Source organism: Argentina anserina, chromosome 7 (genome assembly GCF_933775445.1).
Source record: "Argentina anserina chromosome 7, drPotAnse1.1, whole genome shotgun sequence".
Lineage (NCBI taxonomy): Eukaryota > Viridiplantae > Streptophyta > Magnoliopsida > Rosales > Rosaceae > Argentina > Argentina anserina.
In genome coordinates this window covers 21,945,614-21,972,932 of record NC_065878.1, presented here as the reverse complement: position 1 = coordinate 21,972,932, position 27,319 = coordinate 21,945,614, and the positions used below count along the sequence as shown (strand labels likewise).

General features: G+C 36.3%; 3 protein-coding genes and 1 pseudogene across 3 annotated transcripts; 1 reads left to right on the top strand and 3 right to left on the bottom strand.

Annotated features, from left to right (window-relative positions):
* Positions 1-626: 626 nt before the first annotated feature.
* LOC126804137 (PTI1-like tyrosine-protein kinase At3g15890) lies at positions 627-3,142 on the bottom strand. Its single transcript, XM_050531913.1, has 4 exons — positions 2,944-3,142; positions 2,707-2,851; positions 2,338-2,600; positions 627-1,551 (listed from the first exon to the last, which is right to left on the bottom strand). The coding sequence occupies exons 1-4, from the start codon at positions 3,027-3,029 to the stop codon at positions 909-911; spliced, it is 1,137 nt and encodes a 378-aa protein (XP_050387870.1). The 5' UTR covers positions 3,030-3,142; the 3' UTR covers positions 627-908.
* A 7,153-nt stretch (positions 3,143-10,295) lies between these two features.
* Positions 10,296-11,578, bottom strand: LOC126804148 (transcription factor bHLH36-like). The gene is made up of 3 exons (XM_050531925.1): positions 11,223-11,578; positions 10,698-11,072; positions 10,296-10,586 (listed from the first exon to the last, which is right to left on the bottom strand). The coding sequence occupies exons 1-3, from the start codon at positions 11,526-11,528 to the stop codon at positions 10,515-10,517; spliced, it is 753 nt and encodes a 250-aa protein (XP_050387882.1). The 5' UTR covers positions 11,529-11,578; the 3' UTR covers positions 10,296-10,514.
* A 6,890-nt stretch (positions 11,579-18,468) lies between these two features.
* On the bottom strand, positions 18,469-20,106 carry LOC126803824 (transcription factor bHLH36-like). Its single transcript, XM_050531553.1, is given in 7 exon segments — positions 18,469-18,516; positions 19,397-19,595; positions 19,656-19,728; positions 19,731-19,791; positions 19,793-19,816; positions 19,961-19,998; positions 20,001-20,106. Coding segments are annotated over 7 exon segments (549 nt in total).
* A 1,872-nt stretch (positions 20,107-21,978) lies between these two features.
* LOC126804146 (transcription factor bHLH36-like) lies at positions 21,979-26,224 on the top strand (annotated as a pseudogene).
* Positions 26,225-27,319: the final 1,095 nt, after the last annotated feature.

The following is a 27,319-nucleotide window of genomic DNA, read 5'->3' as shown; positions in this document are numbered from 1 at the left end:
TTGCTGTTGCTTTCTTGCTTTCAATTTTACATTTGAAAAGAGTAAATTATATGATAGGGTATTCAGTTGTCCTTTACCTGTTGGGGTAGGTCAAATCATTGTCGATGAAATGTATAGCAGACACTTACAAATATATATTTGGCCCCAAAAGGTTCGTCATTCAGGAGTTAATTTTCAAACACAGAACCTTGATTAGTGCTTACCGCGCGTAAGTTTTGGGAATTATCATCGTTTTATGTTTCTTCAAGACTCACATTCTCACAAGAATCTTCAACTTTTAAAATCCATATGGTATTTAGGGACAAGTTTCCTTACTAGCAACAATCTTTTATACTCAGAACTTAGTTAGAATTGTTTTATTACTTTTAAAAATAGTTTATGTAAGTCCTTGCATGTTCTTTCCTTGAATTTTAATTAGCGGCTGTTAATCAAAATATAAAGTAAGAGAAGTAAGTTTAACGACAAGATTGTTCCATTACAAAAAAAAAAGTTAAGAACGAATTTTGTTTTTGGAATCAAATATCATTATGACTTTCAAATTAAGTTGAACGATTATGGGCAGATAAAAAAAACAAAACAAACGGTTGAGACAAATGTGGAATAACATGTAGCTCATGAAGGTAGAATACTTGGTACGTCAGACAATTTAATATATTTCGAATAGAGAATGAAGACTAGTAATACAATAATAATAATTAAACCTATAAGAGGAAGACCAAGTCGTGTTTACTAATTTTTCAAGCTAGTACATACAAGGGGACATGGCCGATAATGACCCACAGATAACTAATTATAAGGTCAGCATGGAAAATACAAGATTTCAATTCTCAAAACAAAATACTAAGGCCAAAGATGAACCTACGTTTGATCAGTCTCCCAAAATAAAAGATTTAGATTTGGATTGATCATCATCTCCTTTGTGATTTAGCATTTGTAATATCCTTTTTGATGTCAGAAATCTCCATCTCATACCCTTCAAAATCAGTATCAATTCCGTCATTTTCTTCATTTTCATCATCCTCCATGCCTCCTACATTTGTTATCTTCTTCTTCCTTGTTCCCATCCCCTCCTTAAGCCAATTCACTACTTCTGTCATGGTAGGTCGATTCTCAGGGTTGTTATCGGTACATTTCATCGCAATCATGATAGTGAACTTCATTTGTTCGCGTTCGAACTTGCCCTTCAACCTTGGATCTGCGATGTGAGTATACGCACCCTTTTCGACATAAGGGGTTGCCCATTGCACAATGTCACGTTTGACTCCGCCAGGGAGTTTCTCTATCGGCTTTCTTCCACTTATTATTTCTAAGAGCAAGATACCAAAGCTATAAACATCACAACTCTCTGAAACTTTTCCCCACATAGCATATTCAGGAGCTAAATATCCAAGAGTTCCTTTCACTCTAGTAGTCAGATGGCTCACACCCTCTGGAATCAGCTTCGCAAATCCAAAATCAGCAACTTTTGCTTGAAAATCCATGTCTAAAAGCACGTTGCTTGCCTTTATGTCTCTGTGTATTATATGAGGATTGGCCTCATGGTGCAGATACCTTAACAATTAATTCATGAAAGATAATATATCAATACCATTAGATCGATCAATGGTGATATTCATTGTCAAAAATAAATGAAACTGTGGTCATGCATTATCCCATTCATAAAAAGAAAGAAAGAGAGAATACAACAACCTCCATCGATCATAGCTTAACATCGCACTCCATTGAACCCCAATTAGGGAGGACAGGCCGGAGAGTATATAAATTCTTAAAGACATGTTCGTTTATCGAGTCCGTCGATTACGCTGCATATATATTGCGACGATTTTCTCATATAGAATGATTTAGAACTTAATTAGGCATGTAATCTTCTAACAGAAAATATATGGGTTGCTTAATTGTTATTTTTTTGTTGGTACGTTTGGATGATGACACCATACTTAGTTTGTGGTAACTGGTAAGTAAACTCATTTTTGGTGCACATATATTCAATAAAAAGAAGGGGACCAAACTAATGTTGCCTTGATCTCTTTTTTTTTTTTATAAGAAATGTTGCCTCGATCTCAATATGATAATGAACTACAGAATTAGAGAGCTGCTAGGCCAATTAAGGTATTCATTTAAACAAAGATGTAGTTTGTTTTCCCTTTCAAAAAAAAGATGTAGTTTGTTATTCATTTATGAAGGACGGCCTTTGCAATTTCAAAAAAGCTAATAAACTGATTCTGGTACTAAAGAAGTACAAAAAGATCGATGACCTAATCGAGGGTTTACCTTTTATTTTATAAACCATTAATTAAAATTTTTGGTGCAAATTGAAGATAACAGTTTAGAGCTTACGATAAGCCTTCAGCTGCTCCAATCATGATGCCCAATCTTCTTGGCCAATCAAGAAGACAGTCATTTGCAAGCTGGCCATGTAAATGGGTGATCAGGTTATGATTAGGCATGAAATCATACACTATTAGTCTCTCATCACCTCCGGCGTAGAATCCACGCAGCCCTAACAAATTTTTATGTCTCACCCTCCCTAGTATCTCAACTTCCACTGCAAACTCCATCTCTGCCTTTGCGGTCATGGTCTTTAGTCGTTTCACTGCAATCTGTATATGCAGATCATCACCAGAATATATAATAAAGAAAGAACCACATGTACAACTTATATCATAAGATTTTAAAGGAGACTAGGAGAGTGATGAAAACAATTACCTCGACACCTTTGCTTGTTCGGCCCCAATAAACACTTCCAAAACCTCCCTCACCAATCTTGTATTCATGGTAGAAGTTGTTTGTTGCATGAAGAAGCTCCTTGAGAGGGTATATATCCCAAGGGTAATCTCTATTCTTGGTTACCCTGGTAAATGGAAGCCCTAAAAATTGAGTCAATACACAAATAAGCTCATACTATTTGATCTAGTAGATAGGTCTAACCATATATGTCTGTACCTGGGGGCCTCTGGCTGATCCTCGTCCTGAGAGATGCAACAGAAGCAGTTCCAGGACATTTTACTCGAAAATAAATCAGAAACCATAACTGATGTATATAAGAGGTATATTAATGGATTATTGTGACTGTGACTCTGTGTGAGTTGGCGATGAGATGAAAACTAAAGGTTTGATCAAAGCGAGGAAGAAAGCTAAAATATTTCGGAAACTTTGAAGCAGAAGGGGAGGAGTCTTATGGTGAAGACAAAAGGCAGCCTTAGAAGTCAAGGAAAATGTTCAACTTCAATGGTTTATATTATAAACCAACAACCCCTAAAGAAATGAAAATAATAAAACAATAAAAACTTAATTAGGCTGTATATAAACAGCCTTCACCTTGATGTATTCTTGTACTTGTTAGCTTGCATTCGCCCACCCTATAAATTTTTCCATTGGAAATGTCATATTTTAAAATTTTCTATATATTAAACTACTTAGAAATTTATTTGTAGGTTGCGTAGAGCTTGTAACTTTAGGGTAGGAATATAATTTGAATTTTTATGACCAATTGATATATATATATATATATATATATATATATATATTTTCTTAGTTAAAGAGGTCCGCACCAATGGTTTTAGTGCGAATTTCTATTTTTGCTCCACTTTTCGATCGAATTTCCTCATCCTCACCACCTAGTATGTAGATAATATTATGTAGATAATTTATATATAATTTCAGCCAATTTGGTGATCGTTAAAGCATTCAAGATTGAAAAACAAATGGACGGACTGAATTTAGTCAAATATGAACCGTTCATGTTTTTGATATAAAAACACAATTTTGAGGGGCTTAACGATCACCAAATTGGTTGAAATTTTACAGAGATGATCTACATAATATTATCTAGATACTAAATGGTGGAGATGAGGAAATTCGATCGAAAAGTGATGCAAAAATAGAAATAAGCACTAAAACCATTTGTGCGGATCTCCTTAGCTAAGAAGCCTTATATATAGCCATTCTAGTGAGGGATTTCTTTTTTAAAGATAGGTCACTTGACCAATTTATTGATTACATTTCAATATCTCTACCGTTCAACATCTCTACCGTTCAACTTTTAGGGTCTAATGTGTAGATCACTTATGTAAAATTTCAGCAAAATTGGAGGTGTTTAAGGCAATCAAAACCGTAAAATTAACCTTATAAGCATGAACAGTTTAGGTTTGATAAATTTGTTGCATCCATTGCTTTCTTCAAGTTTGATACATTGACATTCACCATTTTGGCTGAAATTTTATAAAGGTGATTTACATATTAGACCATAAAAATTAAACAGTAGAGATGTGAAAATGTAGTCGAAAATGTGGTTAATGAGTTATTCCATTAAAAGACAAAAAAAAAATCATTATTTGGTAAAAGGACCTTATATATATACGGGGGTTTTCAGGTGTGGAGGTCCGTACCTTAGTTTAAGGTACGGATTTTCATTATTTGACAACTTTCCGATCGAGTTTTCACATCTCAACCGTCCAGTCCTTAAGTAATAACGTATAAATCACCTCTGCAAAGTTTCAGCCAATTGGTAATCGTTAAGTCACTCATGAACGGTTCAAATGCGGCAGATTTAATCCGTTCATTGGTTTAACTTAGTTAGATACCTTAACAATTATCAAATTGGATGAAATTTTACAGAGGTGTATATTATTACCTAAGGATTGGACGGTAGAGATGTGAAATCTCGATCGAAAAATTGATAAAAAATGAAAATCCGTACCTGGTACGGATCTCCGCACCTGAAAACCTTTGTGTGTATGTATATATATATATATATATATATACATTCCTTATCCAGAGTGAAGCTTCACTCTGAAATTTCAGAGTGAAGTTCCAATTTTGGCACACTTTTCGGTCAAATTTTTTCAGCATAAGCGATTCAATATTTAGGTATGCTATTCAAGATCATCTATACAAAATTTCATCCAATTTGACAATGATTTGAGCTTTCAAAATTGAGATTTACACGAACGGTTCACGTTGAACAGTTTTAATTCATTCATTGATTTAATCTAATTTCAATACCTTAACGATGTCCGAATTAGATGAAATTTTATGTAGATGATCTTGAATAGCATACCTAAATATTGAATCGATTATGCTGAAAAAATTTGACCGAAAAGTGTGTCAAAATTGGAACTTCACTCTGAAATTTCAGAATGAAGTTTCACTCTGGATAGGAAATGTATATATATATATATATATACATTTCTTGTCTAAGTAATGGATGTTTGATGCTGGCCGTTAGATCATGCTAAATGAACTTCAAAGGCTGTGATTAAAACACCCAAATGGGGCTTCGTCAAGGTGAGGTTCGGAGGAGAAAGAAAACCCAAAAACAAGAACATTCTCAACCAACATCAATCCAAATACCCAGATCAAGATTAATGTTCTTGAATATTGAATTAGCCCAATTTTAGAGTTTCACAAACTAGAAAGCATAAATCTTCAAGAACCAGAAAGTGGTTGGTTTCAATCAGAAACAAAATATCAAGAACCCAGCACTGAAAATTCGTCAATCAATAGCGCATGGAGACCCAAGCACATCAACCCACCTTAATTCTCCTCCTCCTCTCCTCCGGCTTCTCTCATCTCTCATCTCCTTTTCCCTTACATACACAATTTGTTAATTATACAGGCCTTTTCTCTTATCCACAATTTAATTTTGGCAACCCAACTCTCTCCCAACAAGAGACACACCCAGAAACATCTAGAGGGAAAGAGAAAGAGGCAAAAATTACTTAAGGAAAGGAGAGAGAAAAAAACTCAGAATAATTATGCGGAAGAACCCAGGTCGAATGAGCCCCATTTTGGGGTGTTTTAATCACAGCCTTTGAAGTTCATTTAGCATGATTTAACGGCCATCATCAAACATCCGTAACTTAGACAAGAAATGGACATCCACATTGTGCGGATTCGCCAGTTTTAGTGACCGGCGACACAGATGGTGTCGGCTGTGCTCCTCCCTTCCGGCGCATCTGTCTGTGTCGGCTGGAGTTCTAGCACCGGTCGGAATCTGCAAATTTCCCAGAAACTTGAAATTTTCAGAAATTTACATATTCCGGCTGCCGTAGGTCGACACTGGAGCTCCGGTCGGCACAAACATATGGCACAATTAGCACCATCCGCGCCGTTGTTGCACGTCGCCGGTCATTGAAACATGCGACATCCTCAATTTTAGTGCACTACGGACGTCTGCTCTCTAACCAGCCTATATATATATATATATATTAATTTAGTGAATATATTCAATTAGCTTCACTAAATTAATTTGGATGATGTATACGTAAGTGTATGTATCTTTATTTTTATTCTTCAAAGTATAGAGTCAATGAACGTGGCTCTATACCCATCAATCCGACTTTTCAAATGTTACGGTGCAGTGCAATTTAACAAGAGGAGAACTATCATATTTGCATTTCAGAAACGAAGTTTGGTCAAAACTAAAACCAGCAAAGAATAGGTCACAGTCAGCTCTGTATCAACTTTAGCTGAAATCATAAATCATTATACATAATATATTGAAATCAAACATCCTATTCAACGAAGTTATTGTCAAAATATCAATGATCCTTAAACTAGTGTACCTCAGCTTCTCTCAGGACCGTACGTGAAGTCGTGAACAATCAGATTCTTTCTCAATGGCTTTACTCAAACTAATAGGGAGAGATGGTGTCAAGGAATTGCGCCTGGCAAATTTTTAAGGGGAATTTTCTGAAGTACTTCCATGTATGTGATACTCAATTTACCAATATCACAACAAATTTGTTATCATTGTGGTAAATTTGGTGATTTTAGGTAATTCTAGTTCTATTAGTTGTAGTTACTTCATCTATAACTTTTTACAAGATCAAGAACAAACAGTTGTCAATGTGGTAAATTTGTTTAGTTATTTGTAAATATAAAAAACACATGTTGTAATTTTATTCTCAATGTTGTAGATTTAGTTCAATAAAATTGTAATTTTGGTTCAAAAAGTAGTAATTAAGGATATGTTATACCTCAAGGTATTATGGACGACCCCATTGAGAGGAATTTTCTTAGGTACCTCCATGTATCATGTATGTGATACCCCCATTTACCGATATCACAACAAATTTGTTGTCATTGTGGTAAATAGATGATTTTTGGGTAACTCTAGTTCTATTAATTAGTTGTAGTTACTTCACCTATAACATTTTACAAAATCATGAACAAATAGTTGTTGATGTGGTAAATTTGTTTAGTTGTTTGTAAATATAAAAACACATGTTGTAATTTTGTTTCTCAATGTTGTAGATTTAGTTCAATAAAATTGTAATTTTAATTTAAAAGGTAGTAATTGAGAGTATGCTATATCTCAAGGTATCGTAAACCACCGTGGACTGAGGTTGTCTAATAAGCTATAATACATGCTTTCTTTCTTAAAAAAATCTAGGTTATATTGATGCCCCTAAATCTTATAATTATATCTTATTTTGGTGTTTTGATTTTACAGTAAAACCTCTATAAATTAATAAGCTCGGGACTCACAAAATTTATTATTTTAACTATATATTAATATATCGATAAATTAATAATCTATTAATTTATTATTTAATTAATAACTTATTAATTTATCAATATATAATAAATATTTTCGTTCACTTTTCGAAGAAAAAAAAGTATTACATTATTCCTGCACCACATTGTTTAGTTTATCAACTATGTAGCACCAACACTTCAAGGGCTGAAATGTTGGAGTGTCCGACACAGCCCGACACGTCGACACAGCCTGACATGGTGTTCAACGCACCACGTGGCGTGTTCAAAATGTTGACTTTTTCGACACGGCCCGACACATTAACCGACATGCCACCTAATGTATCTGACACACTACTTTATCGTTTTGAATTAAAAGAAATGAAAAAATAAAACCTAAGCCCTAAGCCGCAACCCTCAGTTCCACTTTGCAACTTTCCTTATGTTTTGCTTCAAAGCAGAATACGACACAAATCAAAGCATTTTCAAAGCAGAAAGAAGCCGCAACTTTCCTTCGTCGCGCCCCTTCCTCCGTCTTGCTCCCTCTGTTGCGCCTCCATCGCGCCATCGATTCCCTCTTCCTCCATCAGCGATTAGCCGATTGCAGGTTTGAGATTTCTACCTCTTTGCTGGTTGTACTGTACTATTGTTTATTTGGATTTTTTGGAAGGTCATAGACTCATAGGATTAGTTTAGAAACTTAGGATTGTTTGTTTGGATTCTTTGGAATGTCATAGGATTAGTTTGAGACTTTGGGTTGCCGGTTTGGTGATACCGTGCTACTGTGCTAGTGCATGATAAATATGATGTGTTTATTTGAATAGGATGAGCTCAAGTGCAGTTGTTACAGAACCAAGTGTTGAGTCAGCTCAGCTGGAAAATCTAAATTTGGTTTGTAATAATTAGTTTGTCTGAGTTGTATTGTGAACTCAGTAATGATCCGATGTGGCATTTAAAATGATTTCAATTCATTGAGATTGTTTTGGTGTTTCACGACTTCGAAATTCGAGTTTTTATGCTCGAAATTTTGGGGTCGTGACACCGAATACTTATTATTCAATCTCGGCTCATTTTCAAGGTCGAGTTTAATATTGAACTCAAACTCGGCTCATTTAATTTTACAAGCTCGAGCCGAACATGCTAAAAGCGTGCCGAACATGAGCCAAACACGAGCGGTTCGAGCCTACTTACAGCCCTACATCAATACCACCATCGCTGACGGAAGTGAGCAAACCATGACCCCCGACCTAGAAGCTTCACTTACCTCCGTTGTGATTGTAGTTGCACCATAGTCGGCTTGGTAAACCTTGTAGCTTCGCCGCCATAGAGGAACCATGGGATTGCGGTCGTTACTCCTCTTGAACCAAATCAGGATGTAATCATCCCAACTATCCTTCCACAAATCACCGCACAATAGGGCAAGTGAAGAACAAGGGGGGATGAAGATGTCCTGAATTTGGGTTGTGACCATAAGACGACCATGAGATGGTAGCCGCAAGGAGCAGCAATAGAGAGAGAATTAGGGTTTTTTTTCGTTATAAGCTGATTTACTTTTATGTTCACAGTGGTTGTTCAGTTGTTTTTATGATCTTTTGTCATAAAGGCAGAGTCTGTACATGCATGGACTAACCATTCTAACCTTCTTCACTAAATTACTGATGTTTACCACGAAATTACCACGGCTTGCTTGGATAACGTTGTGACACTCTACAATCATTGAACAGAGCTGGAAAATTATAGTGCACTATCAGAAAATATATGTTTCCACAAAACTTTGGTTCTAAGGTAGGTAGAATATTAATATAATACAAGGCCAAATAAATGTATATCAAATATTAAGATATATTGATTATAATTTTTTTGTTAGTTTTAAAGTTGTTGTCAACAACTCTGTCCAACTACAGGCTAGGATTCGGTATATCCAAAATAAAAATCTACAGCTTAGGATTTACTTCCTTCGGATATATAAGTACCCTTACAAAAAAATCAAATATTAGAAACTAACATATTCATTTCTACTGCTATATATAATTATATAGTAGAATGTAAAATAGGAAAAAAAAACATTTAGTATTATAAACAACGTAAAAGTGATTACTGACGAATCTAGCTAGCGGAAGCAATTGCTTGCCATTTGGGTCTCCAGGCTGCGCTTCAACATGGTTGGAAGAATCTGCAGCTTGAAAGTGATTGTGCCCTCCTGGTCAGTGCTCTTACTACTCAATCAGCTGAGTTGGTGGACGTGTGTCGGATTGTTGAAGATTGCAGGGACTTTGTGTCCTCTTTTGTTCACATTGATGTCTGACATGTGTTTCGTGAAGCAAATAGTGTGGCTCATCGTTTAGCACATTTTGCTAGGTTAGGTAGGGAAGTGGACTTGAGGCTTGCCGATGTTCCTATTTTTTTGCAAGATAGTTTATTTCAAGATCGTTGTAGTGTTGATAGTGTGGCTCGGGGTGAAGGAGGTTTTCCCCTCTCGCTACCTCAAAGTAATATGAATATCAATAATAGGATTGGAGTCATATTTACTACGTGACTTGCTTTTCTATTTAAAAAAAACACGTAAAAGTGAGAAAAGAAGGCAATAACTAGGTTTATTTTGAAATTACCCGTATGTCATAATTTCAAGATAAAAATAATTCTAGAAAATAATTAGCTGATGTGTATAACAGTTGATGAATCTATTATGTAGTTGTTAATGATATCAATCACTTCTATGCCAGTCAATCTACCATAGTTAGGGCATATACAGAAATTACGAAGTAGAAAGTTTAGTTGACGTACAATTAAGAAGACTTATAGTTTCTAAACAACTCTTAGTTATCCAAGTTCATAAACATTGTACAGTAATTAGGTTTCACAAAACTCAAGTCAAAATAAAGCAACACAAAAGAGCGAGACATATATAGTATATGATAGGTTGAACACCAAGCAAACACAACAAACAACTTATAATAGGCTTCGTTCTGATCAAAGATGATCAATTAACGTAGTGAAGTGCATACCTATCTCCCATATAAAATGCCATATGCTGACTAGCCGGAATCGCAGATAAACTTCAGTTTCAGTTGCAGCTCAGTTAAATTCTGACATGACAAATCGTCGACCTGCGAATTTGATTGATAACAAATACTATGAAATTAATTTTTTGGATCCATGGTTTTATAGTAGAAAGATTGATGTTGTAATAAAATTGTAAGAGGAACCAGTAGCTATACCTCACACTGAATTGTGTGAAACAACCTCTGATTGACTGTGGTGGAAACACACTTTACAACGCTAAGCCCCTCCGCGAGCAATGCTTTCAGTACTCCTGAAAGAGCAAACCCTTCTAGCTCACTGCAATTTTTATTACTAGTACTTACCACAATTTCTACTCCACCCCAACATGTTGGGCCAACCATGATATCGGAAGTACTCTTGGTACCCGAATTTCCTTCAATTTCAGGATTGAAGTCATGTGCAGAACTACTGTATTGTTTAAACACCCTTCTTAGCTCTTCCCTCTTGGTATTCAGTCTCTGTATCTTCTCTCTCAGCTGCTTTATATAATTCACTGCTTCATTGATTTGCTCGGAGATTGAGCGTTTTCCCTGTACATGTTAAAACTCTACCGAGAATCATTGTGATTGATTTACTATTTAAAAGTTAAAACTTAGATAAATTTATACTCAATTATCCCCGGCCCAAAAGAAATGGATCCCAATCTGTACAAACCAGTTACTAATTAGCTTAACAATTACCTTGATTAACTCAAGAGGGAGGAGGGATCGGAGTGATGCAGTATGAATCCCCATAACTTGTCTTCTTTGGCGCTCGTTGTCCCTACGCATGATCTTCCTTTGGTGAGGATCAGTAGCCACATTATTAATATTTGCTTCACTGATATTAATATTGGACAGACCACATCCCTGCAAATCAGATGGCAAAACCTCATGGCTACCCCCCATCATGATCAGATTCTGCTGCATAAAATCTTCTTGGTGGGGAGTCGAAGATGTTTGGAATTCCAAATCTTTGTTTTGATGATCATGAGGGAAAGGGAACATTGAACACAGACTGGATATATGTATTAGGGTAAAAGCAAGCTCAAGGACTTAGATATGTTTGTTGAGAACTTGAGATCTTAAGAGATCGAGGAACTCAAATAATTAGTGAACTAAAGAGGAGGGTGCTCTGGAAGGCATATAATATAAAGGTAAGGTAATGGTCAGAACTGGGAAGAACAGAAGTAGTGAGCACGAATTTCTTTCACTTGAGTACTAAACCAATTACTGCCCTGGTTACTTTCTCGCTCGGCGGAGCATAATCTGTCGGAAAGTCGTCTTGGTTAGTTTCACTGTTTCACATTTGGTGAATGTATATTTGGGATAGCTACACCTAAAACAATCCTGTAACGACCTCAAAATTTCGAGCTTAAAAACTCAAAATTCCAAAGTCGTTAAACACTAAACAATTTCAATCAAATTGAAATCATTTAAAATGCACAGCGGATCATCACTGAGTTCTCAATACAACTCAGAAAACCAATTATTACAAACCAAACATATAATTCAACATTATATCAATTGGAAATGTATAATCCTCACAAGATAGTCACACCAAATCCTCACGCATGCTGGATATAAATAACTTCAAGTCCTCTGAGCGGTCCGTCAATTCCCGCTAATCCACACTTGCGGAGTTATCCACTACACCATCGAATTGGTGCACCGGGATTGTAAACACAAACCCGGTAAGCTTTACAGCTCGTATGAGTAAAATGAAAATATATAACTCGCATATCAATATATACGAAAATCCACAAATCAAACAAATATAAATGCACTCATGAGTCAGTGGACGGCCCATCTGGTTGTCCCAAAGAAAAAGAAGCGCTCATGAGAAATTAAGTAACCCTTCTGGTTACCCAAATGCATTTATAATACGGGTACCAAGAACGCTGGTACACATCTGTTACCCCTCTCGTAATACACCGCCGATATTGGATAGCCACCCGCTACCCAACATCCAAAACAATCTGAGTACCCATGAGCAGATAACCACCCGTTACCTCACATGCAGTACTAAGGCAGACAGACTAGAGCTCTAACTGTATCGTAACTTTCGCCCGGCCAAAGGCTAGGTTCCGACTTGCCAAACACGTACAATAATCTCACATCATATTGTACCAATCACGTCCGAAGACAAATCAACATTTTAACAATCTCAATGTTAAAAATCACGTACAATAATCTCACATCATATTGTACCAAAAATCATGTCCGAAGACAAATCAACATTTTAACAATCTCAATGTTAAAATCACGTACAATAATCTCACATCATATTGTACCAAAAATCATGTCCGAAGACAAATCAACATTTTAACAAACTCAATGTTAAAATCACGTACAATAATCTCACATCATATTGTACAAATCAAAATCACATGCTCGATATTTAAATCTCGTCATCGAAATGACATAAATCACGATAAAATCATAACAGTATATTATATAGCAAACTATATATATATGTACATATTTACCATTTATACAATATATATATAATCCATTATATCGTATACATGTCATATTTCATAAACACGTCCGAAGACAAAAACTCGTCCGAAGACAAAACTCGTCCGAAGACAAAACATTTTAACAAACTCATGTTAAAACCACGTACAATAATCACACCTCATATTGTACAAAAATCACATCACATGCTCAACATTTAATTCTCGTCATTCGAAATGACCAATTCCAACGAATTCATAACAGTATATAATATAACAAACTATATATATATGTACTTATTACCATTTATACGATATATACGTAATCCACTATATTGTATACGTGTCGTAATTCAATATTAAAAACTCTTGCAAAAATCTTGGAATCACCGCAAGGGTAGATTCGTAAATAAGTGAGATTTTACTCACCTTCTTTCCTGCGTGCAACTTCCACGACCCTGAAAGTAATTTCCTCACTCGTTTCGTCAGTCACCTAATAGCACGATAAATGCTTAGAAAATGATACTTAAAATATCAGGTGACGAGTTCAGCACAGCTAAATGTTATTCATAAAACATTGTTCACGGAACACTGTTCATGTTTACTAATCACTGTTTTTACTAAACCACTGTTCACAGTTACTGTTTTACCAAAACACTGTTCACAGTTGCTGTTTTACCAAAACACTGTTCACAGTTACTGTTTACCATGTCACTGTTCAAATTACTGTTACAGTTTACTATTCACAGTTACTGTTACAGACCACTATTCATGCGATGGTACTATTCACCGGTACTATTCACAGTCCCTATTCATGCGGCGTTACTGTTCACCGACCGCCACCAATCATCACCAAATTTCATCACCACAACCTAAACAACATTTCCAACAACTTCCTAGTTGACACAAAGTTCTAAATCCGAGCATAAACAGTCCAAACACCGAAGAACATATATTCGGCACTATTCACAAACCATAGAAATTGAAATTTTGATTCGGGTACTTACACTTCAATTTGGCTCGATTCCTTTTGTGGGAATGTTGCTGGGACTGAGACAAGCAAAACCCCCCAAGAATCTCGAGCCATGGTGGCCGGAGGAGGCGGCGCCGCCACAGCAGTAACTTCCGGCGGTTTCTACACCGTGTGTGGTTGTCGCCGGAGTGCAAGGCATAGCCCAAAAGATGGAGCTCGTCGAGCCCATCAGTTTGATAGGTGGCACGACACGAGGCGACGTCGGATGGTGGAGAAATCGGCCGGAGAAGTTTTTTTTGGTCGGGTGAACAGTACCCGAGCTCGGGTGAACAGTAACCCGAGCTGATTTTTAGAAAAATCTGGTTTTTAATCTCCTTTCCTTCCTTTTATACTATTTCCAAAATCGGAAACGAACTTCCGACGTTAATAACTTTTGCATCCGACGTCCGATTCAAACGCATGACGTGTCCACGAATTCGTATCGATGAGCTCTACGACTTTCGTGAAGGAAGTTTTTGCAACCGAGCGACGGAATAAAAGTCGATCTATACGTTGCGGTAACGTTACGTTTTCTAATTAAACGATCCGAGAACGTTTCCGTTTTTGTTTTGAAATGTCGCAAACCTCCAATTGTCGTCTTGAATTAATTTCACAAGTTTAACACTTCAAAAAATACTCGACATTTAGTTTCTAAAAATTCGGGTTATTACAAATCCCGTATTGCATGTCAAATTATATTGTGTATATATAGTTATGTCTAGGGGCGGAACTAGGAATGGAGAATCGGTAGGGCTGGTTTAAAGCATAGTTTTTTTTATAGAAAATTAAATATTTAAAGAATTTGTAAAGAATATGTTGTAACTAAAGAAAAATAGTGAGAAAATTGATGAGATAATAGAAATAAATATAGATTTATTAATAGAAAATAGTAGACAAAACTGTAAAGTAAAAGAATAGAGAAACAAAATTGACAAATGAAAGAATTGGGATGAAAAAAGAGAATAACAAAAAGAGGAGAGAATAGAAATAAATATAGATTTACTGATAAAAAATAGTAGACAGAAATGCAAAGAAAAAATAGAGAAGAAAATTGAAAAATGAAAGAATTGGGAAGGAGAAGAAAAAATTAGGGATGAAAAACGAGAAAAACAAAATGAGGAAGGTGGGAATCGAACCCACAACCAGCTCTAACAAATAATAATTAAACTTGGCCTTTAGCCAACTGCACAATTTTCGGTTGGGCTATAGCCCTACCAGCCCGCCAAGTGGTTCCGCCCCTGGTTATGTCTTCAGAGTTCGGGGACTATTTTCCCTTTGTGAGACTTAATTTGATGTTTTAAAACTATTCTTTTCGTTAAAATCTTATAACATGCCCCGTGCATCTTTATACACGTATGTCAACTCATAATCTTAACGTTGTCAGTTATGTTAGCTAGTAATCGTATCTATTTTTCGTGTTGATGTGTTTACATGTAACTATTAATTGGTGGAATTGATTACGCTAATGGTTCGTTGCTATGGTTTCATTGCATAATGTGTCAAGGGACTTAAGGAAGATTTAGGGTTTCGGGTTAACGTTTTTGTAATATCTCAGAAATTTATAATTATTTTCTAATTATTGTTCGGAGATATTTAAATTAGTGGTGATCCGATTATATAGTACGAGGGAGAAAACGAAAGTGTTCGAGCGATTTATACTCAGAAACGTTACCGTGATGGGTCAAAAGTTGACTTTTTATCCGTTAGGAATCTCATAATACTTCATTCATGAAAGTTGTAGAGTTCGTCAACACGAGTTCGTAGACGCGTGGTACGCTTTAATCGGATGTGGTATGTGAAGGTTTTTAGCAACGAAAGTTTGGTTTCCAATTTTGAGATGAGTATAAAAGAAAAGAGAGGAGATTAAAAATCAGAAAATAAGTTTTTTTCTCAAAATTAGCTCGGTTACTGTTCACCCGAGCTCGGGCACTGTTCAAGCGATTTTTCCCTCTTTGTTGCTGAATCTTTCTCCATCGTCCGGCGACGGAATTGATCGAGACCAGTGGCGTTGGAACCATCATTTCGCCCCATACTGATCTGGGTTAGTGTTTAGAAGAGATTCGAGCTGTTTGAAGCCCAGAAATGAAGAAATAATACGGCTGTTCCGTTTGAAGAAGTGAGGAGAACTCCCTCCTCCGGCAACCAATCAAGGTGATTCTTCTTGTGTTTGAAGATTGTAGGATGTATATCAACCCTTTAAAACAGTTTTATCTATTTAGAAACACACAAGGAGAATCGACGATTTCTTTTTCTAGTGTCTGTGAATAGTGTCGATTTTATGTTGTTCGTCGATTGGACTGTTTAGGCTTCGATTTAGACTTTGGTGTCAACTAGAAAGTTGTTTAAATTGTGGTGGTAAATTTTGGTGATCATCGGTGGTCACCGGAACAGAGGCGGCGCATGAACAGTGATTTGTGAACAGTGTTCAGCTGTAATGAATCCTCACCTGAGATTTTGCATATCGTTCTCTAAGCACTTTATCATGCTATTAGGTGACCAACGAAACGAGTGAGGGAATCGCTCTTGGTGTCCTGAAAGTTGCACGCATGAAATAAGGTGAGTAAACCTCACAATGATCATCATGATCGAAGTATTGTTATAATTATTGAATTTAGTTTTAATTGTTAACATAGTCTTTGCATCACTAGCTTATAAATTTTTTCTAAAAATATTTTTGGTTTAAATTACATGAACTTGATCATCTACGTTTCATGGGTAAGTGAAACGCTATTTTAATAAATGATTTCAAAAGGTTTTAGTGATTATGAACTATGGTGAATGTGAGTAAATCTTATTATGAAAAGTCTACCATTGGCGGTGACTCATATTTACGATTTCTTAAAAAGAGTGAACTGTGACATCTATATAATATAATGGATTGTGTATGTGTACAAAATGGTAAATACGATACATATATATGAGTTGTTATATTATATAATGTTACGGTTTTTATTTCCAAATGAGATTATATTGTAGTGACTATATTTATATTGTTGTGCAATAGTCGCTTGGTTGCAGTACAATAACATGTGTGGATTGTTATATTGTACGTGGTTTTAATATTGAGTCTTGTTAAAACGTTTTCTGGTCTTCGAACGTTGTTGGCAGTAATCGGAACCAAGCCTTGGCCGAGTGTCGGTTACGATTCCGTTAGAACTCTAGTTTGTCTGCCGGTGTACTACATGAGGGGTAACATATAGGTTGTCTGGGTCTCATGAGTACCCATGGTTTTGAGTGATATTAGGTAACAAATGGCTTGCCCAATGTCTGTCGGTGTACTGCATGAGGGGTAACAGATGAGTACCTGGGTCTCATGAGTATCTATGTTTTTAAATGATTTTGGGTAACAGATCGGTTGCCCAGTGTCTCATGATTACACATATTTTTAAATGATATTGGGTAACAGATGAGCTGCTCCGTGTCACATGAGTACGTTTGTCTTTAAATATTATCTGTCATATTTTCTTTGTATGCGATGTATGTTATACTATTGGTTTATTCATACGGGCTGAAAAGCTTACCGGATTCGTATTTACAATCCAGATGCATTAATTCGATGGTGTAGGGGATAGTTCTGCATGTGTGGATTAGCAGATTCAGAGGGTTTACTCTGAAGATTTTTTTCTTCTATTTGCGGTGAGGATTGAGTGAATTTTACATTTTCATTGGTTATAATACTGAGGTATAAACTGGTTATGTATTATTCAAGTCGACTGAGTCGTGATGTGGACTCAGTTTCGATACACTGTTATTATAAGATGATTTTAATATATTTGATATTGTTTTAGAGTTTTCATGGCTTCAAATTCGAATTTTTATCATTCGAAATTCCGGGTTATGACAGTTTGTAAGTGAGTTTATAAACCACCTGATTCTTAACAGCTATGAGTTCTCAATTAATGGATCTTAATTAGATATTTACCGATAAACATCCATCTCTGTACGAACTTGTTCGTAGTCTAAAAGCCGTGAAATTATGTATGCAGAACCGATAGCTTCCGGAAGGCAAAAAAACCATGCCAGGACAGGCATAGCTAACTTTGCTATTAACCAAAGACAATAATTAGGACTTAAACATATCAAATTAAGTAAATATAAATCCGTTTTTGGACGACCATGTTTATCTTATTTGGAAGTAACATGTGTTGTTAAAAGCTGATACAGATTATTATAAGACATAGATTAATCAGAGGAAGGAGAGCCGCAATGGTAACAGTATCACGGAAAAGATCGATATGCATGACTTATACTTCTCCATAATGGTACCCAATTAATATGATTAAGCTAAACCTGCTCTGGAAAGTTCTTAATAAGCAATGGCCATCAGATTTTTGTATCAAAATCGACATATGTTCATGTATCGATATCACATTAGTTAGCTGTAGGCCATATCTAGTACATACTTTCCCTTTCACTAAATTTTTTTTTTAAATTTCAAAGTTACCCTAAAATACATCTATGTGAACAAGCAAGTTACTTAGTCCTTTAACTTTATCAAATTCGACGACCTAACATCATCACCAAGCTTTAAGAATCCAACATATAGTACGTTAATCATGAAAAGTTGCTAAAAGTGAAGTTAGTCTCTCTATCTCTCTCTCTGCTGGTCTAATTAACTTGTCTAATTAAGCGAACACTTTGACATTGTGAGCTGTGAGAGTTCGACAGCAAAGAGATTGAGTCCTTTCGATCTGACACTTCAGGAGGTAATTAACAACTCGACATAGAACTCGCACTTTAAGAGAACAGCAATCTCCCATCATCTATGGAGTATTCTCCGGAATAGTGAAATGGTATTTATTAAGTTATTCTTTCGGCCCTTCTTTTTGGGAGGCTTCAATTATCATCTTATCTGCTCAATTAATTTGTAGAAAAGGGAAAATTACTATAGGTAACGGATCTTTTGTTTTCGCAATTTCTTAAGAGCTTCAAATATTAGGCACGTACTAAATTAATTAACAAACAGCTCCCAATATATTGATGTAAAACCTTCCATTACGGAAGCTTAAGCTAGAATGAGAGAATTTATTAAACTGTGCTCTTGCTCTTGTATGTGATGCGTGCACGTACATGCCTAGCCTCCCCTTTCCAAAACACAACAATCAACATGAAAAGCGCACAGGGTGGAGAATGCGAGACAGAATTAATATTAAACAAGTGAAGTAGCGAATTATAAGCGTGTTCTGCTACATATTTGTAGAGAAAAACCTACAACTTGAAGTTTCTCTCGGGCTTTCTTTAACCATATAAACATATGTATATATTGCCACCTTCAAAATCAGGTCGATGATGAAATCACTTTTGTGAGAATTTATACATATATATATATATATATGTATGTATGTACGTACCGTACTCGTACAAAACCTAAAACCAGTACTTAGATAATTATTCAAACTAAATACCTCGGATTGGATGGTGCAGACAAGCCTTTTGTTAACCAGGGTGGTAGCACAACTAATTACATCAAGTCCTTGTTCAAGCAGTATATGCACGAATCTTGATAAGGCAACACCTTGTTGATCTGGAGAGGCACCAGTAACCTGCGGCCGGCTGATTATTACAATCTCAACCGTAAGCAAGGGTTGACCGCAACACGGCTTTCTGAAAAAAAAATCCTGCTAACAATGAGAGGAAGAGCTACCAGTAGATCCACTTTGATGCCTATCGAGGCCAAGAGCACCAGTACTACCCAAATCCGGCAACAGCGACCTTTGTATCCTTCGGTCATCTCTCTGGCACCAAGTTCTCTGATCCTTGTTTGAAGGAGTTTAATATAATTCACAGCCTCGTTCATATATATGATCTGCCAATAAATGTTTTCCCTGAAATTTCGATCATGATTATCGCATTTAGTTGATGTAAACCTAAACGTAACCGATATCTGACAATTATTCCAAACCCAGGCGAAAGTACAGCAATCAATTCAGTAGGAAGTACGTACAATACGTACAGCTTTAGAAATATACTTTCATAGATTGAGGAGGCAGTGAGGATCTGAGTGTTTATAGAGGGCGGACATTTCTTGTCTTCTTTTCCTTTCAATATCTCTATGCATCATCTTCTTTTGGTTATCCTCAATAATGGAATTCGCACAAGGTTGATCATTATCCATTAAACTGAAGCATATATTATATCTGACGAGATCAGATCTTGTCGGCCTATTCTGTAGTTTTGTTCAAAGGAATGAAGTGCACGAAGGACCATGTATAATTCCAGTTTCCTTCATTAGATATACAGGAGAGACATAGTATAATATAGAGAGCCTGATCGATCTACGACTCAAATTAAGTCCACGGATCTCTTCAAACGTTTTCTAGCAGGGTCAAGGTTGCTGGTAAGGAAGGGAAAAGTTGTAGGATTCGTTAGTTAGGGTTTAAGACCTTCAATAGACCAAATTAATATTCAGGCAACAAGATTCCCCAAAAGTCTCTTCAATGGCCAAGCTGTATTCATCTATTAAAAACTTGCCTTTGGTCACACAGCTTTTATTGTAAGCTGGAACTGGAATGCAACCCCACCCACTAGAATTTTCTCTAACGCGCCTCCATGGTTTTACACTTCTTTGAATTCTTCAGTCTTAAAGTTTCACAAGACTGCTGCTAGCGAAGCCTGGATCAAATGTATATTGATGCTGACATTGAGGGTCACCTTTCTGTACGTAGGTTTTGGCATTCCGTAATTTTTTGGTTAACGTTGAAGACGTCTTAAATATGATCATGTCATGTTACTTATTTCCACTCTATAATTCAATATATATTTACACAAACGTACACACATTCTTAAATAAAATATAAATATAAGGGGATTTACATGTAGATTTGCTCATAAATATTTATAATCAAATTAAAGCTTCATTTGATGCTTAGTTTGGTGAAGATGACTGGAATAGCATGCTGTGCCTGGGACCATATACAAGGCCACAAGGGGCATGCATTGGGCTGCTTAACAATAGCTGCTTCCTATAACGTGTGGGGCGTCATATACCCCTTATCTTTAAGGGTTTGAATATTTTGTTTCCATTAGGGGTTTGGAACGTACGTGACACTTACAAAGCTACGAGCGGTTTGATAGTATATACTCGCCCAATGGACTACCTTGGCTAGACCACCGTGCGTCCTTCAGAAAAGCTAGGCAGGGATCAAGCATTAGCATTAGTAAGAATTACGTACCATTTAATTACTAGTTAATGAGTACCCAACCTTCAAACCCAAGCTAGCTGATAAAGCCCCAAGGTTTTCTCAAGTGCAGTTGCACCCGGCCATGGTCATGATTAGGAGCAAATTAATATTAACTATGAATATGTTGTTTACGGCCAGAGTACCTTCCTAACTTGATATTATGCCCTAAAGATATGATTATAGTTTGTTCGCAATTATTAGCCACTTAGCTTTGAATATTATAATAGATTTGATGCCTGATTTTGTCAAGAAAAAAGAATTAGGAAGTTAGCTAATCTGCTAATTTCCAGCATTACGAATCTTCTTCTCGATACTGTTTTTTTTTTTTTTTAGAATCTTCTTGATACTGTTGGTGGTTATGCTGCTTTATCTTCTATTCTTCCTGGACACTATTGTTCCCGTCCATGAACAATATTGCTATATATTGTTTAACTTCAATTAAACCACTTACATTTTTTAAATGTGTGTTTACTTACCCACTAAAATGACCCGCAAATCCGCATTACCAAATTAAAGAGAATGTCATTACGGAGTCCTAATACCTAATAATTGAGATGAAGTGTTCACATAGGTAATAACAGTGACAGAAACAGAAACTATATATTAATATATAGTTTAGGTCTGTGATCCACCTGATAATGAGAATGCTTTTTATGCTGGGGGTTAACTTTTGAGCTTAGGAACAGTGAGAAGAGTATATTAACAAGTTTAAAGTGACCTTAAGTGAGGTCAGCTCTTAGCTCACCTATCTTGTAATGGGAAAAAATTGGAAATTTTTTTGGAGGAATCTTCGGCTTGTTGGTTAATTAGCCAGCTAGGCTGGAGAAAAATCGATATCATATCTTCTTCCTCTTCTTTAAAGTTTGAATCAGCTAGCTAGCTTCCTCTTTGATTTTGTTTTTGCAATGTTTCCTTTAAACCAGGGCAAGAACCTGGTCTTCCAAATTTCAGCATCTAATCCTCACCACCAGAATTCATCAGAAGATAGGATTCTCGGACATGTTTCTCCGGATGGCTGCAAAAGTACTACCCTTAGCAACAGCAACAGCATGAGGAATAGCCGGCGGCGGAAATTAGTGGTTGCAGCTTTGGATCAGACAATCATTGAGAATTCAAAGGATAATAATAAGAAATGATGATTCATAGGGAGAATGAAAGGCAAAGACGGTGATAATCAAAAACCCTCAAACTTAATTTTATTTCATTTAGATCTCTGATCATCTCTAATTGCTTCAATTTTGTAAGTTTAGGTCCAAGTATTTAGGATTATATATATATATATATATATATATATATATATATATAGTCCCTATCCAGAGTGAAGTTTCAATTTTGGCACACTTTTCGGTCAAATTTTTTCACCATAAGCGATTTAATATTTATGTATGTTATTCAATATCATCTCTACAAAGTTTCATCCAATTTTACAATGGTTTGAGCTTTTAAAATTGAGATTTACACGAACGGTTCACGTTGAACAGTTTTAATTCATTCATTGATTTAATCTAATTTCAATACCTTAACGATGTCCGAATTAGGTGAAATTTTGTAGAGATGATCTTGAATAGCATACCTAAATATTGAATTGCTTATGGTGAAAAAATTTGACCGAAAAGTGTGCCAAAATTGGAACTTCACTCTGAAATTTCAGAGTGAAGCTTCACTATATATATATATATATATATATATATCATTACAGATTTGACAGATTTTGATTTACATACTTGGGATTGTAATATGGTGGAAAATTTATCGAGCAGGGAAAGCGTTCGACATCTGATCACATGAACGAAGCTGTGAACTACATAAACACCTCCAGGATAGGATAAAAACATTAGATGCAAAGAGAGATGAATTGAAGAAATTTGGAATTCCTAAAATATGCCCTGTTATTGACCGTTGCTGTACTGCGGGAAGCTCTTCTGATTCAGATAAGGTGAATTTGCCTAGCTGTTTTACAGTCCAGCCAAGTTATACTGGAGTGCAAATTTTGGCTAGTAGCTGTAACGACCCTAAAATTATGAGTATAAAAACTCAAAATTTCAAAGTCGTTAAACACAAAACAATTTCAATGAAATCAAAATCATTTAAAATGCACAACGGATCATTACTGAGTTCTTAATACAACTCAGAAAACCAATTATTACAACCTAAATTTATAATTCAACATTACATAAGATGGAAATGTAATAATCCTCACACACTAATCCACGCTAGAAACCTCACCACAAGTAGGATACGAACGACTTCGAGTCTCCGGAGTCGTAACTCAATCTCCACTAATCAACACCTGCGGAATTATCCCCTACACCATCGAATTGGTGCACCGGGATTATAAACACAAACCCGGTAAGCTTATAGCTCGTATGAGTAAAATGAAAATATAATTCGCATATCAATATATACGAAAAATCACAAATCAACAAATATAAATGCCCTCATGAGTCAATGGACGGCCCATCTGGTTGTCCCAAAAAATATATGAAATGAAAGTGCTCATGAGAAATCGGGCAACCCTTCTGGTTACCCAAAAACATTTATGTAATATATCCAAAACAATCTGAGTACTCATGTGTCGATAACCACCCGTTACCTCACATGCAGTACTCCTGCAGACAGACTAGAGCTCTAACTGTATCGTAACTTTCGCCCGGCCAAAGGCTAGGTTCCGACTTGCCAAACACGTACAATAATCTCACATCATATTGTACAAAAATCAGGTCCGAAGATAAATCAACATTTAACAATCTCCATGTTAAATTCACGTACAATAATCTCACATCATATTGTACAAATCAAAATCACATGCTCTATAAAATCTTGTCATTGAAATGACATCATAACGATCAAATCATAACAGTACATTATATAGCAAACTATATATATATGTACTTATTTACCATTTATACAATATATATATATATATATAATCCACTATATCATATACATATCATAATTCATAAACACGTCCGAAGACAAAACGTTCAACAAACACATATTAAAATCACGTACAATAATCACACCTCATATTGTACAAATTAATTCACATACTCGTCATATAATTATCGTCATCGAAATGACCAATTCCAATGAATTCATAACAGTATATAATATAGCAAACTATATATATAAGTACTTATTTACCATTTATACAAATATATATATTCCACTATATCATATACATGTCGTATTTCAATATTTAAAACTCTTGCAAAAATCTTGAATTCACCGCAAGGGTTGATTTGTAAATATATGAGATGTTACTCACCTTATCGACTCGAGCGTAATTCCACAATTTCCTAAGATAATTCATTTCCTTGATTTATCGATCACCTTGAAAAGATAAGAAAAGAATTTAGAAACGTTTCGTAAACCTTTAAATGTCGTAACAGTAATAATCGGTTACTGTTCAGCATTTTTCGGTTGTACGAATTTACTGTTCACTGAGTACTATTCACGTATTTACTATTCATGCATTAATGTATAACTACACATCCAATACGTATCTCTGTACGAGTACATACTGTTTACGTATTTCTGTATGTATAAATACTATTCAAATGTACGTATCGTCTCAGTAAATAATAATTACCGAATTACCCTTCCAAAATTACTTTTTACCTTTACTAAAAGTAATTTACATTTACAATTACCGTACGTAAATAAAATTTACATTTACCGTACGTAAATCACATTTTTACATTTACCGTACGTAAAAATAAATTACAAAATTACCCTTTTCGGAAACACTGTTCACGCCGCCGCACGTGGCGGCGCGTGGGGTGCACGCGCCACCTCCGGCATGGTTTAGGGTTTAGGGCGTGGCGCTCACGCGCCGACACCAATCACGGCGCGTATCACGCCACCGCCGAGCCCATTCTCTTCTCCTTCCTCCCCTTTTCCTTCCCACGACATCACACCGTGCCTAGGCACCACCATGCGTTCACACGCGCCGCCTAAGGCGGCGGCATCTCCTCCAAAACCCTCCTCCTCCAATCTCTTCCAAATCGCAACCAAACAACCACAAATCGACAATCAAGCATCACAACAACCTAATCATGCTAACCCTCACCTCAATCAAGCTTGGAGACCACCGGAGTTTGGCTTTGACACGGCGGAGGAAACGCAGCAACTTGGAGGTGTTGGTGGAGCTCCGGCGCGGCGTGAGAGGGTGTGTCCTCCTTGGGGTTGCCTGCGGGGGGTGGTGCGGTGCCTCCTAGGCCGGCGGTGAGGACCACGTCTCCCTGAGATGGGAGATCGGTGGTGAAGCCGAGAGGGGAGAGGGAGAATCGGGTGAGAGGGAGAGAAAGGAGGCGCGGGGTGGATGAAGGAAGTAGGTTTGTGAAAATGGAAACCCTACTTCACAAAATTTCCTTTTATACCCTCTTCTAAAATCGGAAACTAACTTCCGTCGTTAATAAATTTTACGTACGACGTCCGATTGGAACGCGTCACATACTCACGAACTCGTATCGACGAGCTCTACAACTTTCGTGAAGAAAGTTTTCACAACCGAGCAACGGAATAAAAGACGATATATTCGTTCGGAAATGTAACGTTTTTTTCTAATCAAACGTTCCGAGAACGTTTCCGTTTTCGTTTCATAAAGTCGCCAACAATCAAATTCATTCTAATTGAATCTCACAAACTTTATTGAATTCAAATCAAACCAAATATCGTTTTGAAAAATAGGGTTATTACAGTAGCGGCTTCAGAGAGGTTGGTTTACCACTCATTTCAATCTCGAGCGTTTTGGAAATGCTGCTTGAACAAGGTCTTACTATTGTTAGTTGTCTCTCCTCCAAAGTAAATGAAAGACTCCTTCACACTATCGACACTGAGGTAGATAGGGTGTTCGATCAGTTGCTATATATATGCATGTTTTAGTTTAGGGTTTTGTGTCTGTTTTATGGTTCAAAGTTCAAAACAAGAGTTTTCTTTATATATATATCAGGTCAATGATGTGGGAACTCTGGATCTTTTTGCGCTGGAACAGAAGCTAACTGAAGTGCTTCCAACATCCAGAAGTACTATCTCCAAGTAACACTCAATCTAATTGTATTAATCCGTAACAACAATTGATCGAATAATTTAACGCAGTTTTCCTCGTAATTACTAGTTTCTTTTTTAGCTAGCAGACCTCCCAGAATGTAAATGTAAAGAGTGCTTCTATTCATATATATACCTCTTCATTTAGCACATAGACCTCCCTACATTTTTGTACTAATTTAATTCCCATTCTGCTCCTTTAGAAAATTGTGAAAAATAAGAGTCTTAACCAATAAAAAAAACTTTGAATTCAGTTGTCTTCTTCCTTTCTCCTCTCTCTCCAACTTGCAATTGACTAATTGATCGATTGCCTTTCCGAGTGTTTTTGTAAGATATAGAAAGAGAGATGAAAATTGATGGCTAAACCTCCTTGTAAAGCTTATCTCGTTGAGCCAATAATTAGCTACGTACTACTATATATGAAATGCACGATATGTTGGAAACTCATATATACAGTAATATTGATCATACCTAGGCATGCATATATGCATGACGCACGTCCGTGCTGTGATCTTCTCTGGCATTGTTTGTACGTGTTGGATGATATATTTCATTTAAGTTATATATATACGTACTGTGATCGTTTCACATGCACTTTATATATGTGAGGTAGCATTTTCTTCATCTATATATGGTTAATATCGGGTACGCTTCAAAGGATCTAGCATGGAGTAGTCCTGCATTCGTTATTGCTTTCTGGCCCCCTGTATTATATGGCTTGTCGTCATTCCATCAAACATGCATAATGTTTGCTACTTCAGTACTTCCTGGATTCATTTAGTTCAAAGAGCTGCTCAATTAAGTTTTTGAATATATGTTTGAACGGGGGCAATAATTTGTCTGAGTTACACACACAGACACATGTTGAAGCATCACGTTCCTTTGCAGGAAGCGACAACGTCCCTCAGCTAGCTTCTTTATCCATTGATTGATTTCTGCAGTAGACTTTGCACCGAGTTATGTTGTATTACACACATATGCATAATCATGCTGAGTTTTTCTTTATCCTTTGCAGATATTTCATGAGAGTTATTTATTAGGAAGCTGGCTATATCGGCACTATATACATCTTGGCTTCCTGACATCTTTATCTATGCG